We start from the raw sequence: 20,182 nt of genomic DNA, 5'->3' as shown, positions 1-20,182 counted from the left end.
GGTAAGGAAGATATCCCAACACCCCTAATCCAGAGGAGTATGTTGTTAACATCATCCTGTGGGTGAAAGGAAGATCTGAGACCACAGAATGTAGGTTTTGTGAGGGGCCTCAAGAGTGTGGACCCACACCTCCAATATCAAGCCCATTGGCCATCTAGCCCATCCATCAATACTGAAAAAGAAACATTCTTCAATTTCCTTCAGAAACCCATTCCCATGTCCAGTCACCTTTCCTATGGAAAAGGTGCTCTTTTGTATCTAATTTAAATATTTTCTATTCATTTGTGTTCTTTGGTCTGTTTGAGAAGAGATTATCCATGCCATTTAAATAATATATTTAATATTTTAAAACCTACTAAGCATCCTTTCAGTATTTCCTCCCTAGTAAAACAGGCACATCTCCTTTGAGATCTCATAAGTCCTATTTTTCATGCCTTTAATCAATTCCATTGCTCATCTGTGGTCCCTTTCCAATTTTACCACATACACCTTAAGATGTGAAGACCAAAATACAGTACCCTGGAGGCAGTACTCGGTGGAACAGACCAATAAAAGGCTGGTTTCCTAGCTTCTGAAAAAAAGATCACAAAATAAAACCCAGCGGCACGTTCATGCCCAAATATCACTAATAAATCACAGCACCATCTTGCCGATTCATCGAACGTGCGCCCCTTTCCTGGTGCCCTACCCTCCCTCCTCAGCTGTTTCTCAGTGGTCCATGTTGAATGCTCCTGCACATAACCCTATCCTGATCCTCCCTGAGCAGCATCTCTAGAGAAGAAAGATCCACAGCAACTCACACGATTAACATATAAGAGGAGCCACTTCTCATTATCACAGATTACTGGAGAGTCACAAAATTTTAGAATGAATGGAATGTTTAATCTAGCACCACAATGGGGCGGGGAGAGGAATTCACAGTGTGCATAGGTGCTCAATGAAGCCTCTATGGGCACAACTAGCCTAAGCACATCTGTAGGTGATTTATACGCTTAGGTCTGTCTATATCAAGGGGAGCTTATCCTCATTCACCCGCTCACAGGTGTGATTAGCAAAGCAAGCAAAACTGAGAAAACCAGTAGTACTTGGAGCTTGTTAGAAAATATATTGCGGCAGGGCCAGCACTTAGCCATTTTCTCTCTTGTTTTCCCTTTCCACCTGCATATTAAACTAAGCTATTTGCTCCTCACAAAGGGAAACTACTGCAACCTGAATGTTCCCATTTTTCTCCCTGAAGCAAAACAAGATTGTGTAAGTAAAAGCCCCAGAAATGTTCTAATCAAGAATGAGAACTAAACCCTCAACAACTGAGATTTAGGCAAACAAGAGAGTAGATTCCAGAATCAGCAGAGGCTGCTGATGTCGCTAGCAGCATTGCTAGCACACAAAACTCAATCCTTGGCTCTTAATAGAGACATCCTCACAGCTGACTGCCCCAGGCTTCTCTGCCTGGAGGGGCAGAGGCCCTGTTGGCAAATATTTACTCAGTCTCAGAGCCTCCTTTCCAGAGCGGTATTTTTCTTTACTCTGCTGATGGACGGCAGCCCTATAGCGGCCAATGAAGTAGCACTATGTGCCACTGACTCTCCTATAGCATCCAGTATGGAGCCGGGCCATCTCACATTCTCCCAGAATTCGTTTAGTTCTCTGAAATGTTAGCATGTTGCCTGCATTGCCGGCTGGGTAATCTAACGTAGTCATTTCAATAGAGAAGAGCCTGAAAAACCAGTAAAATTACTCTATTATATTTATTTCACAGTTAAACCGTATCTGTTTCCAAAAATATACACAGTTATTTATTAGCCATATTTAGACTGATTAAAGCACCATGAAGATAAGAGATATTTGTACTCCCATGATCAGTGCAGCATTTTTCAAAATAGCCAAGAGGAGGAAACAACCTAAGTGTTCACTGACAGATAAACACATAAAGAAAATGTGGTGTAGACCTGGCCAGTGTGGCTCAGTGATTAGAGCTCTGGCCCAAGTATCGAAGGGTCAAGTGCTCAATTCTGGTCAGGGGCACATACCTGGGTTGCAGGTTCGATCCCCAGCCCCAGTTGGGGTGCATGTGGGAGGCAACCAAACAATGTGTCTCTCTCACATTGATGTTCCTCTTTCTGTCTCTCACCCTCTCTTTCTCCCTTCCCCTCTCTAAAAAATCAATAAGCATGTCCTTTGGTAAGAATTAAAAAAAAAAAATCTATTCTCTTGTATTTGACTGTAAATGGCAAGATGAATTTACAATAAAATTATGTTCATATCAAAACACACATACACTAAGGATAGAGCATTTAAGAAAAAATAAAGATAGTATCTGGGGTAGGTTCTGGTCAACCACACTATACTCAGCATTCTTAGATCTATAACCAGGGCCAGTGTCATGGCCATACAAGCTGTATAGTCACATTGAGCCCCAAGCTCAGAACAGGCCTGCACTTGATTTAATACCTTGTTGTTGTCTATAAATTCTTAATAATTTTAAGGGCCTTGCATTTTCATTTTCTACTGGGCCTCACAAATTATGTAGCTAATTCTGTTTGTGTCTGTTCACAGAGTGGCCATCCTTACATAGTTCATTCTATGTAACTATACATTGGTGGTGTCTGATCATTATTATATAATCTGTGCAAAATGAGGCAAAGCTTGTAAAATAAGAAAATAAACCAGCATATTGACACAGGAAGCTTACTAAAGGCAGTTATTTTAACTAGATAAAGTAGTTACACTGGTGGTTGGGCATTTTAGTTTGGGATAAAAGAGATTTGGAAATCTCTTACTTTGGACTTCCCTCTACCTGATCTGACCTACCACTGGGCAAGCAAATTACCATTGCTACCCTCCCAAGCATATCTCCCTCCAGGAAGTGGGAAGACCTGGGAAGCCATGCTCATCAAACCTCCTTAAGCCTGATATCTTCTGAAATCCTTTGCTAAAAAAAAGAAATCCTCTTTGCTTATTACAATAATGGAAACTCTTAGAATATGTAGGTGTCTAAGTGCTCATTTTCACCCTCCAGCTCATTTCTCTGAGGGATTTCTTCAGGGTCATCGAAAGGAACAAAAAAAAAAAGCGGGGGGGCGGGGGGGAGAGCGGTATTTTCAGAGACTTGAGTATCCTTGCAGCAATCAGGTGATTAAGTTGCCTATAATTCTTAAATAACATGAGTGAAAAATGAAACTAAAGTCTAAGTGACTTTAGTCTACACAGAGATAATTTATTAAAAATAACTAAAAATTCATTATTGCAAGGTTTAATCAGACAAACCTTACTCCATAAATTTGTTGACTTTTTTCACTCCTCTTGTAGGATGCTTTTCATAGTAACAGGAATATAAGCTATTCTTTAAGATAAATTACTTGTTAACTTTAAACTGTTAAAAAACAAACAAACAGTTCTCCCTTCCTACATCTCAAACAAATATTCCAGGAGGACAGCATCCTCTCTCCATTACTAATGATAATAGAGGGAAGCAAGTATTGATTAAATTTATGGGAAATCTAGGGGCCTTGCTTTGACAGTTTCAATATCTCTCTCTTTTTTTTTAATTGATTTCAGAGAGGAAGGGAGAGGGAGAGAGAGATAGAAACATCAATGATGAGAGAGAATCATTGATCAGCTGCCTTCTGCACGCCCCCTACTGGGAATCTAGCCTGCAACCCAGGCATGTGCCCTTGGCTGGAATCAAACCTGGGACCCTTCAGTCTGCAGGCCGATGCTCTATCCACTGAACCAAACCAGCTAGGGCTCAATATCCTTCTTCACCAGCCTTTCCACCAGGATACCTAGCAATCAGCAAGTTGAACTGGTTCACAATTTTGTTTCTTCTCCTTTCCCCTCTCTAATTGAAGCACAATAAATAATCAGAAGATAAAATCTCCGAGTGGGTTTATCAGCTCCTTAGATAATTATAAAAGTTATGTGAGCAAGATGTGCCCCCTGCAAAATCACAATCCCAAGATAATTAATACTAAGAGCATCATTTTTTCCCCAGTTCACTGAAGGACAGAGCATCTGGTTTCCACAGGCAAAAGAGTATATGGCTCCTTTAACTGAGTAATATGCAATTAAGTGTCTTCCATGGCTTTCCATAGTTTGATAGCTCATTGCTTCTTAATGTTGCATAATATTCTATTGTCTGGATGTATCAAAGTTTATTTATCCATTCATGTACTGAAGGACATCTTGGTTGCTCCCAAGTTTTGGAAATTATAAATAAAACATGGGTGTGCAGATTTTTGTGTGAACATAAGTTTTCAACTCCTTTGAATAAATTCCAAGGAGCCTTATTTGCTTGATCTTATGGGAAGAGTGTGCTTAGTTTTGCAACAACAACCAAACTGTCTTCCAGAATGGCTTTTTATTGAGTTTTATCATAAGTTTCATCAATATAGGAAATAGCAAATTTTTTTTAATCCTCACCCAAGAATATTTTTCCACTAATTTTCAGAGAGAGTGGAAGAGAGAGTGAAAGACAAAGAGAAATATCAATGTGAGAGAAAAACATCAATTGGTTGCCTCCTGCATGTACATGCCCCCAGCAGGGCCCAGGCCCGGGAGGAGCCTCCAATAGAGATACCTGCCCTTGACCAGAATCGAACCTGGGACCCTTTGGTCCATAGGCCAACACTCTATCCACTGAGCCAAACTGGCTAGGGTGCAATTTTTTTTTTTTTAACTCAGAGTAGAGCAGTTAGTTCTAAGCCAATAGTGGTTCAAAGAAGTAGCATAGTTGATGGCAAAGATAAGTCAAGACTCCTCAAAGGATATTTCTTACCACAGTTAAAAAAAAAAAGTTACTATGGTTCACATCTATATGTTTTGTAATATTTAAATATTGAAATATTAAAATAAAATTTTAGTAGAGGGTGTGAAATCTTTCAAACATTGGACACTAGAACTTGTAACGCTTCCTGTTCACTGGAACCTCTGCAAACCAGCCATAACACTCTCTTCTGTGTTCTGAAGATACTAAACCAATTTGAGTTGGGTTTTCCATTATTTAAAACACAGGTCCTAACTTATATTACAAACAGCAAACACAAAAACTGGTTGAAGCAATGAAGGGGATTTATTGGCTTATTGAATAGGGAAGTCCAGCTGTAGTTCAGGCTTCAGGATTGGTTTGATTCAAGGGCTCAGTGACGTTGTCAGGACATGTTCCTTCCTATTCATCCTGTCTGTCTCTTATGGTGTCAGCTCCACTACAAAGCTGCCTTCTTACTAGTATATTGTGTGTTGCATTATACATTCAGAAGGAAAGAAATAACTTCTTTCCCAGAAACTTCAAGAAAAAAAAGTCTTCTCTAATCCAACTGTCTTAAAATGGGTCACATGCTAAGTCCTGAACTGTGGTCATTGAGTGCAATTATCCTGATTAGTTATAGCTAGAAGTGAAGTTAGTGTCTCATAAAAGCCATGTCCTGCATGAGAGACATGGGGCCAAGACAGCAAAAGTCAGGGTAGTGAACAAGAGGAGGGGAAATGTGCACAGACACACATCATACTGTCTATTTTCTTTTAGGTTTATAGGTAGTATTCCCCCCTGAATTAGGATTCTGTAATATATATCAAAGATATAGCAAAGAAGAAAATAAACTTAGACCAGATGATATCACCTACATATAATGTTCCACTGTTAAGAAATATTTTTCATTATATCCGTTTTCCTGTCTGTGAACTCATGTTTCAAATTACATTTCTGTTGGTGGGAGAAGTTTCTTTGGCAGCTGCAGATAGCTGCTCTGTAAGTTATCGCTTTGAGAGCAGTCCAGTTCCCAGTCTGCATCTCAAGAAAACCTTTTTCCTTTATTCTAAAAAAAAGGTATTACTGTCTTGAGACATGAGGTGCATTCTCTTTAGTTTGAAAATACAATTCTTCTTTATCAGAATCCTATATAATAAAAGCCTAATATGCAAATTGTCCCCTCCACCAGGAGTTCAACTGCTCACTATAACGTGCACTGATCACCAGGAGGAGGCGCAGAACATGGCGGGTGTCAGCAACACAGTGCTAGCAGCAGGCAGCAGTGGAGGTGCTGCTGGCCCTGATGGGCCCCAATGAGAGCAGGACCGTGACGGAATGGTGGAGCAAGTGAGCAGGCAGTGCCAGGCCAAGGTGGGTGTGAGCAGGGCCTGATCCACCCACCCCCCCATTACCCCACAGATGGCCACCAGCTGCAGCGGTGGGGAGAAGGGAGAGGCTGCCGCCCTGCTCCCAGGTGCTGAGGGAGCCAGGCAGGGGACCTGGCCCTGACTGATCACTCCACAGATGGCAACCAGGGGCCAGGCTGGGACAAGGAACTGGGGGTGGGTGGCGGCAACCAACCTCCCATGGCACCCAGGCAGGAGGCTATGACCTCTCGCTGACTACCTGGAGGTGAGGGTGACAGGGGATGGTGCAGTGAGAATGGGGGGTGTCTGCCGAGCTCGCTCTCACTCCCCCTGTTACCCTCCCTCGGGATGCCAGGGCTCACGGGCCAGGGAAGTCCCCACACTCAGGTGCTGGGCACCTGCAAGGAGCCTGCCCCGCACTTATGCACTTACACGACCTCTTCTGGGTGACCAGGTCGCAGCCACCAGGACCACAGGGGCTGGTCAGGCTCCCCATGGGTTTGTGCAGGAGCCAGTCTGCGAGGCCGGCTGGGAGAGAGTACACTGCCCACCTGGATTCTGTGTGGTGTCACTGGGCAGCCCAGAGGCCCGCACTGCACCCCAGCCCGCAGTGTCTGGCTGTGCTCACCTCATCTCTGCGTGGGGACTCGGGCGCCGTGGCTCAGGTGGAGGGGGGCGCGTGGGGGTCCAGGGGTCCAGGTGCTGCCCAGGGCCCAGAGGTCAGCTCGCACTTCGATCACCAGCCAGGCCTAGGGACCGCACCCATGCACAAATTCCGTGCACCAGGCTTCTAGTGAAAAAATAAAGGCCTAGTGGCTTGAGTCTGTTGCAGCCTTTTGCCTCTATGTGAATTTATAGTTCATTTTTTCTTATGGCAGAAACACACCTAATTAATTTGGCATTGTTTTCTATGTAGCTTTTGTTGGGGGGAGTTCTAGTTTGATACATGATGAATACCTAAGTTAACTCACTCGCTATATATGCTTTGTAGTTGTCCTATTCAAATAAGGGAGAAATGTCATAGTGAAGTCTGCAAGTCCTCTCATTATTTCAATCAGTCAACAGAGATATTTATTATGTTCTCAGAAGTCTGTGTATCATCTATGCCCTTCAGGAGGTCGTCTGACTGGGGAGATGAGCCATACTCTTTCAAAATAGTTAAGGAACAGGGCAGAGCAGTGTGGAATTAAGATCACAAGAAGTACTACGGAGAGTAAAGGTCACGGGAAAAGAGTGCGAGGATGGTGCTGGGGAATGAAGATATGGTCACTCTGGGAAGCGAGGAGGATCCCTAGAAAAGGAGGGCTTGAGTTGGACCTTACGAAATGTTTAGGTTGGTAGGTAGAAAAAGGGCATTCTGGGCATGCAAGAATTGTTGACCAACCAAAGATGAAAAGAAGCATTTGAGTTTCAAAGATTGATAAGAACCTCTCCTTCTGAAGAAGGAGGATCCATGTGGGGGAGTAGTAGGAGGTGAGACTGGCTACACAGTGGATCCAGAGTATGAAGACCTTTGATGCCTGTGACAGTAGAGGCTCCCCTGGAACATCGCATGAGAGGAACATGATAAGAAGGAATTAAAACTGCCCGTTGAAGGGAGAACCACCAAGGGCAGGCTGACCAGTTACAAACCAAGGTAGGAAGCAGTGAGACCATGGGCACCAGCAAGAGGAATGACCATCTACCTTCTTCAAAGGGCTACAACAAAAGAGAAGAGTTCAGATTTGATTTTGGTTTGCAACTTGTAACTGTGTGAACAGTAGGGCTGAGTTTAAGGTCATAGTGGGGCACCAAGTGAAATCAACTTATAAATAGTTGGGGGGGTGGGGAATGCACTCAAGCCAAATTTGGATAGAATGCAATTGGAAGTAGACTTTTGGATCTGAAGAATTACTGCCAGCTAGCTGCAGTTTCTCTCTATTATTTCAATAGTCTCTCAGTCATGTGACTGAATTTCCTCAACATTGCTTATAGGATCACTCTCCTTCCTCTTTAACAGACAGATCCAACCAGAACATATAAGTAAAATAATGCTAACTATGGCCTTAGTGATCTAAAGGAAATATTGCAATTTTCAAAGAACCTAATGTCCATCCCAGGAGAATATAGCTCATTGATGTATTTATTACTTTGTGCAAGCAGCATGACCTGTTACCTATTTAATGTGGGGGGAAAACACTCAGCCCTGCACACATACATGTCACCAAATTCTAAATCTATGTGATCTCAAACTTCAGTGCCTATTAATCTAGAACTTTTAGTTATAATGCAGATTCACTGTTCCTGTTAGAGCCCTAAAATCCGCATTATTAACAAGTCCCCCAGGTAAAAAAATATATATATATTCTTTGGAAAAGTACTACCTTAACTCCCAGCTGTTAAGCTCTCTCAACCAGCATGCCTCGCCCCTTTTAGGTGTCAAATAAATTGTATTGTATCAAATCAATGTATTCTCAGCCTTTACAGCTTTAAAGCCCATATCATAACTTCTTGGATACCTAAATATATCAAGCCTTCCAATGAAAAGCAATTTTTTGAGTTATCCTATATAACAGAATAGCCAGTTGCTATATACATGAGCTTGACTTGAAGTCAGACAAATCTGGGGCTTTTTTCTACTTTCTGGACAAGTCATTAGCCCCAATCAAAACACTTATCTTTCTTCATTTTTTTCCATTTACCACACTAGGGCACTATATATAGTATGTCTCCATGGAGTGGGGGTGGGGGAGGGTATTTAAAGATGACAAAAAACACCATATCTCATAAAACCCAATGTAAATATGAATTATACAGTATCCATTTCTTTTAATTTACTGCAAATGGGATTTCTAGATCATAAGTTCCTCCCTATATGATTCTGGGCCTTAAATACTGAGCTAAGTTCTGTAGATAGTTTTTTAATTCTTGCTGCTCTTTTGATTTTTGCTGGTCCTTTAGTATTATTGTGACATATTTACTGACTTATTAATTTACTGCATTAATTTAAAATAAAAATCTGGCAACTTAAATTAAATACTATGACTAATTATAAGTGACTTTCAATACAAAAGTTTTTAACCCAGATATCATCAAAGGCTTCAAAAATAAACACCTCTGAGAAATTTATAAAAATTTCATATGAAGGCTTTGCTTTAAAGGCTGCTAATATAAATTAATAAAACAAATAATTCACAAATGACTTTTCATATTTTGTCCTAGGCTTCAAAGTACATTTTCTTTTAAAGGTATTTACCTAACTCTTTGCTTACTTATGGTTTTTTTTCCTTCTGTCCAAAGAATTTTAATCAGAGATAGTTGTCTATAGGTCTCTAAACATATGTTAAAACCTTCAAAATTAATTATTTAAATCATCCTTATACAGAACTTTAGAGAGTCCAATTTAGTCTGCAGAGTGACTTACAAGAAAACAATGTTAGGCTGATATTTTAGAAGCATAACTAATACGCAGGTACTCTCTCCCACCACTGGATAGTAACTTTCTTAAATACTGAACAATGTATATCAACATTAGGGGATAGAAATCCATCTAAATTGTACATCCTATAAATGTCCCAACATTCGTGCCCATTTATAAGCTTAATATCTCCTCAGGTATTCTTCTCTGAGTAGCTACTTCATATTTTTAGTTGAATCCATAACCCATCAAGCAGATATTAAAGCACATTTATGAAAATACATAGATGCTTAAATAAGTATATATCCCAGACATTAAAATTCTTATGGTTGGTAAAGGAAATATAATACTTTAAGAGATTTTAAAGTAGTTATTTCCTGATGTCTTTTTTCTCCAAACATTAGACGAAGTTGCATTGTTTACAAAAATTTATTCATACAAATTTCACACACTTCATATAACAGTTATCAAAGACCTAATTATAGATATCATGTGTGTAATACTTGGTTAAGATGTTTTTATAATCATTTGCACACAAAATAAGAGCTTCAAGACTAACATCTACCTAAATTATCACTATATCATAAATCTGCTTTAGGTTAGTAAGGCTCTTGGCATTTCTAAAAAGTATACAAAAGATTAAACTGGATGATCACTGTAAATGCTTGCAACTAGCCACAGAAACACTAAATTAGACTTCATAAATAAAAGGTTAACTAGAGCCCTATTTCACCACTAACAGCTGACACAAATACAGAAAATTCTGCCCATTATCCAAGAAACAAATAATTAAGACTAAAATGCAAGCCGATGTGTTGCAGCATTGTAGGGCCACTAAATAGCCATCTGTGATTCGTGGCGATTTAAAAGGCAAAGAAAGGCACTACAGCTGCAAACTGCGTCCCAGGTCACATTGCCTGAGGAGACTGCAGAATTAAAGAAAGATTGATCCCATACACAGGACTCAGGCATAGATCGAAAGCCTCTGTGCTTTCACTGTCTGCAATGTGATCTCCTGGCAGCATCCATCCCGCCTGGGAATGCAAATTCAATCCTGTTTTCTTTGATTTATGACTTCATACTGATCAAATCCGTAAAGGAAAAGGAAAGGTCCTTTAGACTTTACAAGCTAATGTTTAATCTTTTCTTGTTGTTCTTCTTCTTCTTTTTCAAAAGAATCTGTGCCTGAAATCTGGGAGTTTGTTTTGCGTGTTGTTGCTTGATCTGGTTGTTGGGTGAAGGTTCTTTTGTTTATAGAGAGTACTTGATATGTTCAAGAAATTGATAGGAAACAGACAGACATGCTTTTTGTAGCCAAGAAAGGATACAAAGGGGAGTTCTCAGGGTCTGGTGGAGCTTGTTGCCTTACTCTTGACCACAAATATAAGATAGTACTCATACATAAGACGAGTTTTAAATGATTTATCAGTTAGTAAAACTGAGCAACATGTGAACACTACACATTCTACTATGACAAAGGTTGGTTTATGAAATAAATTTTACTAAGCAATAAGCCATAATGTAGAAAAATACATTTTACCTACAAACTCAATAAACAAGAAACAAAAGGTTCATATTTAGTGCATCATTACTTAGTGATAACTACACAAGGTTTCCTAAACTTTACAATAAGCGCTTGCATCAAACAACAACAAAAGTAAGACACATTCACAAGTTCAAGAGAAGTGAATGAAAATGGTAACCAGTACTTAAACAGTGCAAGAGGGTAGGAAGGCAGAGTCTTCAGGAAAAAGAACACCAAAGAAAAGGGTGGCTCCTTCAGAGCAGGGTTCAAAGGGGAGGATCCTGGCCATTTCACAAGATGAGAAGCATGGACAGCACTGGAGAAAAACACATTGTACTTTGCATCCATTTCAAACACCCAGCACCCAGTCAGTCAGGCTGGGGACCTAAGGTGGGGACTGGGCTTAACCCCAGCATCCCAGACCTGGGGCAGCCCCAAAAGAGTCCCTCTCCAGGGTCCTCCTCCTGCTGCCTTATGCTCTGCCTCTTCCAGTATACCTGCATTGCTTTCACTTTGTTCCAATTGTCCTAACCTTGGGATAGTGGGTTTCCTGGAAGTACAGAAAAGGGAGCTCCTACTCCAGTCTCCCTTCTCTGTATAATCTCCCAACTCCTGCCCCAGGGAATGGTGTGAATTCTGGGGAGAAGCACAATTTAGATAGAGCTGTTGTTTTATCGGGAGAATTTCCTTGTGGGCTGAGAGTCCAAAGAGAGACAAATACACATAAAAGTAGAATCAAAGAAAGCAGAAGTATTAGAATTGTCACCCAGCAAAGGGGATAGTGCCTGGTTGAGTTGGGCTGGGATTGAAGCAGCCTGCCCCAGAGACTCACTGGGAGAGAATGCCTACAGCAATTCTCCCAAACCATTACCTCAAAATCTCCCTGAAGCAGGGCATCATTGTTTATATACAGTAGCAAATGGTCAGTATTAACATCTTCAGGCCTGTTGTGGATAAAAATACTATCCTTTTAATTCCAGTTTACAAAAATAGGAGTAATATTTAAAACAATGATTGTCTATTTTTCTATCTATTTTATATAAATACATAAACAGCTCAGGTGAATTTTCAATCCTGGTGCACATTTTTATGAACTGCTCTCTATTATACTTATATATATTCTTAAATATATATATTTATAATATATATCAATAATTGGTCCACAAAGTATATCTGTGCATTCTCTAGTGCTTTGTAAAAAGAAAAACAATATTATTATCAAAATATTCATTTAATGGCTTTACTTCATACATAAATAAATGTTTGGATAGAACACATGAGCGATGACTGTTCCAGTTTGTAAGGAAAATGACTTTTCATTGTGTCAGGGTTGTATACACAAGGTAGCTGGTAACTCATCGCTACAAATACGCTATTCGGCGTCCTTTGTTTTTAACTCTTTGTTTATACCTTTTCCCTAGGACAGCAGCCAAGTATTTCTTGACAGCCATTTGTTTCCTGTAGCGGCTGTAGCTGTCCGTGAAGATTCCGTCTGAGTGGCGCTTGGAGAGCGGATCCGAGTCATCTTTTGCGTTATCGCTTCGAATGCCACTGCAAGGATAGGGGTCGGGGAAAGGGTGGCAGGGCGGGAGACACAGGTTCAATAGCTGCAAGGAGCAGGCGGGCCCCACCCCACGAGGGAGCCTGCAGAACGGGCACGGGGTCTTACTACCCTCTGCCTTGCCTTCCCCTGCCAGTAGGAGCTGGAGGGGAGCTGCGACAGAAACTTCTCATTCTCCCTCCCCGCCCAGGATTTCCTGGTGCCATGCTCTTAGGAAAGGGGCCCCTTAGGAGGGTCCGGCCAAATGCACACAATTTAAGCCTAACCTCTGTCCATGCGATATGACCATCCCGTCCATGCGATTGCGCTGAATTGTCCTAATAGAAAATAACAAAAGAGCCCTCAATGCCACATCGGCTACTGCCCTGGAGTTTGCATCAATCCTGTTATTGCTACCGAGTCAGACACAAGCACTCCCCTTCCACGCGCTAAGTTGTAAAAACGTGATAATAATACAAGTCGACAGACTGTAGGCATTATTTTCCATCACATGAATTATTTATTACGAAAAATGTAATCTGTTTCCCCACGGGCTTTATTAAAATGCTGCCTTCTGCTGAGAGATGCTCCACACAGCCCTGTGCTCTGGGTAGGGCTAGCACAAGCAAAAACGGCTTCCCTAGGTGTCCAAAGTTGAGGGTTTGTTGGTTTCAATTTGAATTTACAATAAAATAATCTTTTAAGGCAAACTTAGAGGAAATTATAGCACATCGTCCCGCGAGGCTTGAAGGTTTTTGAATGATTGAGGGGACTATTTGGTTTCTCTTTTTTCAATTCAAAACGGAGCAAACTCTCCGGTTTCCCTGCCCATACTTTTCTCTGCTGGATCCCCGAGCTCTCTCGCCAAACTTCAGGTACCGCCTAGTAATCTTCGCAGGTGGCTGGGGGCTGGCCCCGCAGACCCTGCAGATCCCGCGGCACAGACTCGCCCTCAGCCCCACGTGCGCGCAGAACGTAGGCACCGCACCGCCCACCCCGCGCCCGCGCTCCAAACCGACGCCCACCTCGGCGCGCGCGCGCCACCTCGCGCCCATTAACTCTTTCACAAACTCTTACCCCACGCCCTTGGCCACGAGCTTCTGCAGTAATTTCTTGCGGGACAGCTGGTCCAGCACTTTGCGGTAGGCCTTGTGAAGGATCGCGTGGGCCACATCTCTAAGGGTAGGCAAAGTGCGCGCCCAGGGTCACTGCCTCTGTCCCCCAGTAGCTGCCCAGCTCCCCCATCCGCCACCCCCCGCGAGGCACCCTCGCCTCTCAGCGCTCCGGGAAGCTGCCGGGAAACCCCCAGGGGCCCAGGACTCCCGAGTAACTTTCTTGGCACGCTCCCATGAGTGACTGCCAGGAGCGGGAATTCCTCTTGCCCTCCCAGGTGGCAGGTGTGGAGTCTGGACTCCTCACCGACCGGCCGGGCGCGCATTCACTGCCTCCCCTTGACCACAGACCTTTCGCGACTAACTTTCTGTCGCTGTCGTAGGCACCTGGGAGAAGACAGCCTGGAGGACTTGTATGAAAAATAACCTACGAGGTGGGCCAACACCTGCCCCTCCCACAACCTCAGTCCCGGGTGCGGAGGCCGCACGGTCAGTACCTTATCTCCCCCGGGTGGTTGAGCGCGTGGGTTTCGCGGTGCACAGAGGCGGGTCTCTCTATGCGGGGCGGCTCCAAGTCATAGAAGTTTTGCAGCTGGTTTCCGTCCTCGTCGTACGCCTCATCCTCCGACCTGCAGGGATAGCCCGGGGCAGGAGTGCTCAGTACCAGTGCCTCCGAAGCTCTGCGAGGACCCCCAAAAATGGGCTCTCTCTGCTTTTTCTTCCTCCTAAAAGGTCTCCCACGGAGAACTGCCTATTCTTCCCCGGACAGGGGTCGAGGTCGAGTAAGGAGGCGGGGGGGGGGAACTACATCCAAATGAAATTCCCACCCCGCGAGGCGGCTCTCCCAATCCTCCTTGTGCGGGTGACGGGTCGCCCAGCGGGGCCGCAGCCACCCGGGGCACCGGGAAGCCGATGCGTCTCCGCCGACCACGCACACCTGGTCTCGGAACAGGACCGCCCCGCTGCCCGCCTGGTGTCTGGGCCTCCCCGACAAGCCGCGAAGGGCCAGTACGAGAAAGATCCTAAGAGACTAGGCGCTGGCCTCGGAAACCCAGTAGAGGAGGCCAGGAGCAAACCAGAAAGGGTGAGGGGATGGGGGTGTCCAGCGGCCAACTCCGGCAACCACCCGCACCCAGCCTCTGCGCCCAGGGGAGCCCTTTCCCGCACAGATGTAGGTCACGGAGAACCACCGGCTTCTATTTTGGGCCCGAGAGGATCTGGCAGGAACGCGAATAATAAGATGCCGCTAAACTTGGTTTGGCGGCGGCTCATTCTGTGGCAGGTCCGAGCCCTCCGTTGCATCTCGCCCGGGGAAAGGGCCTTTGGAGATAGCTGGGGGGTGAAATGGGGTTTTTTAAGTCCACCAAAAAAAGTGTTCTCGTTTATCTGTTACGATGGCGAGGCGACGGGACCGCATCTCAACCTTGGGGACCGGGAAAATGGGCACCAGGGGACCGAGAGCCATTAAGAGCGCCGCGGCCTCGCGGCCTCGCAGTAGCCCTTGCCTACCGCTTCTAGCCTTGATATAGGACGGGGAGAGGGGGGTTAAAACACCAAAACTCCTCACTTTGGGCCGCTACAGAGACCCGGAAATCGGCCCGGGCAAGCCTCGCTCCCTGGGAGGGGTTCAAGTCTCGCGTCCTTATTCCGCACTCCTTTTCCTTCACCCCTGGAGAGGTAAGGGCGAGGCACGCACACCCCTTTGCCTGCCTCGCGCCCAGCCTTTCTCGGGCGACCCGCCTCGGCCCTGGCCGGCTGGCCGGAGCCCCGGGTCCCGCTGGCCACCTTCCCCCTTCCCTGTACCCAGAAGCTGGAGTCAGAAACCCTCTCTCGGGCCAAATCAATGGTCAGCGGCCCCAGCGTTTCGGGGCGCGGCTCGGAGAAAGCTTTGCAGGCGGAACTCGCGCTCCTCGCTGCCAGGCGCCGGGTGCACGCTGGGGCGCGGGCGCAGAGCTGCAAAGCGAGCTTTCACTCACCGGGTGACCCGTGGGGCATTCTAGGGCTGAGAGGGGGAACCCGACTGATTAGAAGCCAGGATTAAGAAGAAGAAGAAGAAGAAGAAGAAGAAAAGCCAAGCGTACTGCGCCCGGGGCGGGCAGGGCTGTCCAGATCCTGCCCGCTGCTTGCTTTCTCTTCCCCGCTCCCTGCATCCATTGCACCTGTTTCTCCCCCTCCCTCTCGGACTCATTCTTGTTCTTCCTTCTCTCAAATCGCTTTTCCTCAACCGTACCCAGCCAACACTCCCCTTCCTCAAGACAGTCTGAGACTCGAAATGCAGTCGGAAAATATCCCTTGAAAGAAAGCTCTTCCAGGAGAAAGAAAGAATTGGAAATAGGTGAGAGAGACCCCTCCGCGACCGTGCGGAACCAGCTGCAACAAAGCGAAATCCCTGGGAGCTTCACGCTCAGCCTTCCCAGCCGGCTTCGGGCGCCCAGGTCCGCCTAACTCCAGCGGAGAACCGGGCGAAGTCAAGCTCCAGGCCATGCCCGGCCCCCTCCCGCGGGCGGGGCTGGAGGTGGATGGGTTTCTCCTGCCAGAGGTTGCGCGCTCGGTCCACCGGGGCCCCTTGGCTGCCTCGGGCTGGGGGAGGGGCGCCAAGCCCAAGTGGAGTCCGCGGGGTCCTCGAGCTCAGCCGGGGCCAGGGGCCCGCCGCCCGCTGCCCGCCCACCCAGGCCGGCGGCGGCTCTCTGGAGCGCGTGGGGAGGTGGTCGTAGCAGGGACCGAGGAACTGCAGGGGGACTGCGAGGAGGTGCCGAGGGAAGGGAAGCCCAGCCTCCGTTCGTCCGGGCAGCCAGCACCTACCTGATCCCGGGAAACGGGAGCCCGGTGGTGTCCGGTGAGCAGTACACGCTGCTGTGCATTATTATCCCGTAGACCAGCAGGGCCAGCCTTGTTCCGCTACACATGGCCATTCTGTGCGGGACGGGAAAGAGGGCACACAGCTGTCAGAAGGCCCCTGGCCCGCCACCCTCCAGCCCCAAGAACTCGCGGAGCTGGGGGTCCAGAGCGAAAGGCTCCCGGCGTGGAATACCCCTTAGTGACAGCCCGAGCTCGCCCCGCCACTTCCTTCTCTCTGTAGGTAGTTAGGAATAGATCTAGGCATCGCCAGACCTGGTGCTAAGGAACACGAACTAGGACCCTCATGCCGGCAAAAAAAGGTTCAGCAGTCAAGTGAGCCGCCTGGTTGGGAAAGACTCCCTCCCCCTCCCCCTTACCATTCAGTTCTTACCGCCGCTAGAAAGGATTTGCTGCCAAGTAGGACGGTTAGCAAAGGGTTCCTCCAAGTTTCTGCGCTGGAGTCACAACGCAAGAAGCATCGCCGTCTGGTGTTAGTGTCTGGGGGGGAGGCCGCAGGAACGAACAGGAGCAGCAGGAGGAGCTGGAGGACTTGTTTGCTGCGGCCAGGATTCTGTTCAAAAGTTTGTAGACGCACAGAACTAGGAGGGAGCGTGACACCGAGAGAATGGGGCGAGGAGAGAGAGATGTCGAAGGAAGAAAGAGGAGGCGACAAGCTAAAGTGGGGGTGGAGGACAAAGTGACCTAAGTCCACCGGGAGCGAGAAGGAAGTGATTAAGGAAAAGAGGGGGAAATCCAAGGAGGAGAGGAAGGAAAAGAAAGAGGGCCAAGGCGAAGCCGGCGTCTGGGGGAGCCGCCCGGTCAGGCAGCTTCTTGAGTAGGCAGTGCCTCCTCCGCTCCGAGGCCCCTCTGGCTGCGGCTTCTTCTGCTACCGCCGGTGGTTACAGAGGTGACCGGCCCTCTGCTCCTATTTATATAGGCAGTGGGCAGAAATCTCTCTGAACATGGTTTGAGAAGAGACTTCTTTGTCAACATCTGTCTGCCTGTGGCCTTTAAGTACTGAATATTTTGTTGCACTGTTGCGCTCATGAAATGACTTCCTTTTCTCTCTCTCTCTCTCTCTCTCAGTCACGCAATGATCGGGTATCAGAAAAAGACGTCAGCATCCTAGTCCCTCAAGGAACATATTAACTATTCTGTGCTGTCCTCTTGGATGATGAGATCTGGAGTCATCCACTTCCCATAAACACCTTTCACTCACACAATCCAATTTTTAGGAAGTCCAATTATTTTGATGGTTTTCAGTTTTACCCTTTCCTCCAAGATGGGTGAAGAATTCATAGAATTTAGGGCATGGCAAAAGTCATGTTTTTAACGATGTTCCTACTATTTCTCTCTACTTTTCATCAAGCCCCAGCAATCAGAGCTCTGATCTCTGGAATTAAGCACCATCAAGCTCTCCTATTAATACATTTAATTTAATCTCCTAATTTCTTGCGCATGTTCTTTCAGATAGACAATTAAATGTGGAAGTCGTTTTGTTTTTAAAGGGAAGTCTTGCAGGATTTTCAGTAAATTGCTAATGAGTCTGGCCGCCGTTGACAGTCTGGCTATGAGTGGATTAATTAGAGTCAAGCTGCATCCAGAGCCTGGCTCTGAGCACTGAACCTGTTTGGTCACAAATGCTATAAACATTGAAAATTGCCCCTGATTCCATCTTTCACCACCGCCTCTAAACCTGAGAATTTGGCAGTGATGCTATTAATGTGGCAATTCATTGCCCAAGTACCCTACTCTTCAGATACTCCCCTTGCAGTGTCTATACATGCCCTGAAAGCAGAGAATGGTCCAACCATTCTAGATTTCAGTAAAGAGCATTCTATGTCTCCTGTTAGGACTGGATTTAGAGCTCTAGATATGACCTATTTGGACACTTTCACACTTCCTGAAGCTCTTACTGAGTTGAAGAATTGAAAGTGCGAGATTGTGCTTTCCACAAAAATTCAAATTTTAAGAATTTTGGAGTGAGGAATGTTTTTCCCCTTTATTTACAACATGAGCTGTAAACTGGGAAAGTACAAGGATTCCCAGTACAAGTTCACCTACTGAGGGTTTCTAACAGGAATCCCTCTGTTGGGGCCCGTAAAAAGAAAAAATTAACTGAAAATGAGGTGCGAAGAGGAGAGCAATAAGGGAAGACCACAACACCAGGAGACTTCCAAGTCCCTGGGTAATTTAAGAAGATTTGTAAATTTCTATTCCAGTGAAAGAACTTGGGTCTATTTCTTTCAAAAAGGAAATAGAGTCATCAATAACCATTAGTGTGTGCTTGTTAATTATTTGGATCTTAAAAATTCGAGGAAATGGCAATTTAGTGAGAGTGTTTCCTGTTCACACCAATTTGGAGCTAACATTTAAATAAGCTATATTAGTTCTGCATACTTTTTCTAAGACAAAATTATAATGCTTCGTGTCAATGCCTTTCTTGCTCTCTTATTTGAGGTTTAATTCTTCCTCCAAGAAGACAAAGTTTTGCTTATTCCTCTCCATTATTGACTAGAAACTGCCCCTTCCTGTTCATTTATTCCTGGGGATGCCCCAGATTGCTTGCCTGCAATTAAGCTTCAGACCACATCTACATGGAGATGTATCTCTTTGTCTCCACTGCATATGTTCACTGATTTATGCTGGAGTGTTTGCATGCGTGTCTTCCGTGTTCAGCTCTCCCTCTTGAGTATGCTGGCACAGAGTGGGAGGTGAGCACCACCGATAATCAAGCAGATATCTTTCTTACAAAAGCGCCCAAGGCTATTACGGACTCTGGCTTTCGTGTCTTCCGCCTTGCTTCACGTCAAAGATGAGCTCCATTAAAATCCTTATTCTTCCCTCCCACGCGAATTCTGAAATGAATTCAGTCTGTAGAAATACTTGAAAATTTCCAAGTCTCCTTGTACAAATTCACTATTCAACTTTAGTAAAGGGAGCCACCATGTGGGGAGTTTGTTGACTTCACGGCTTCTTAAAGGGGGGAAACCACAAACACCATTAACTCGGTGGGGAGGACAGACGGTGGAACTGCTGGCTCCACAGGCCTGCAAGACTGAGCTGCACCTCTGGCTTGCGAAGGCTGTGCCACTTCCCCTCTCCTCAGTGAAGCACTCTCAGAGGAGCTCCAGGCCTGATGAAGTGAGAGGCTAAGTAGAGAATTTAATTTGAGATTTTTAGTCACTGAACTCCAGAAAAATCTAGTTTTGGAGACCCACTCATTTCTCAGTACAATCTAAAGACCTGTCCAGCCCCCTTATCCACAGCTTGCTTGTGGGACAGGATCGTGCTGCAGGTCTTTCCTGCCATTTAGTCTCTGATTAGGTGAGTTTGGTGCCAGTGGGAAGGGAAGCTTTCCTGTTCTGGGAAGTTCTGGCCCTGGGCCAGGGGAAGTTGGAAGGCTGAGGGAGTAAACTAAAGGCTGAGGACCGGTGGAGGAACTGCGGGAGTCTGGGGCTGCACCCCTGCCTGACCAAATCTTCAGGCCATTTTTGCTTTCTTTTCAGTGGAGGGAACCGAGGGGCAATAGAGGTCTCAATGCCTAAAACTACCTCCAAGAACTCTCGAAGATGGGAGTTTGCTTCTAAGCTTGGGAGAATTCTGTCAGGCTGCAGAGGCCCGGGAGCTACCCTATTGTGGGACAGGCGGTACCG

General features: G+C 45.6%; 1 protein-coding gene across 2 annotated transcripts; it reads right to left on the bottom strand.

Moving 5' to 3' along the window:
- Positions 1-9,939: 9,939 nt before the first annotated feature.
- Positions 9,940-17,598, bottom strand: ADCYAP1 (adenylate cyclase activating polypeptide 1). Of its 2 annotated transcripts, XM_059706516.1 has the most exons (6): positions 16,918-17,592; positions 16,491-16,601; positions 14,186-14,317; positions 13,654-13,752; positions 12,864-12,914; positions 9,940-12,587 (listed from the first exon to the last, which is right to left on the bottom strand). In XM_059706516.1, exons 2-6 carry the CDS (start codon positions 16,598-16,600, stop codon positions 12,398-12,400), a joined length of 582 nt encoding a protein of 193 aa, XP_059562499.1. In that variant the 5' UTR covers position 16,601; positions 16,918-17,592; the 3' UTR covers positions 9,940-12,397. The 2 variants fall into 2 exon arrangements, with proteins under 2 accessions (XP_059562499.1, XP_059562500.1); XM_059706517.1 differs by lacking the exon at positions 12,864-12,914 and having other exon boundaries at positions 16,918-17,598.
- Between the last annotated feature and the right edge of the window lie 2,584 nt (positions 17,599-20,182).

This window comes from Myotis daubentonii, chromosome 8 (genome assembly GCF_963259705.1).
Source record: "Myotis daubentonii chromosome 8, mMyoDau2.1, whole genome shotgun sequence".
Classification (NCBI taxonomy): domain Eukaryota; kingdom Metazoa; phylum Chordata; class Mammalia; order Chiroptera; family Vespertilionidae; genus Myotis; species Myotis daubentonii.
Note: the sequence above shows the minus strand (reverse complement) of the source record. Positions and strands in the feature narration are given on the sequence as shown.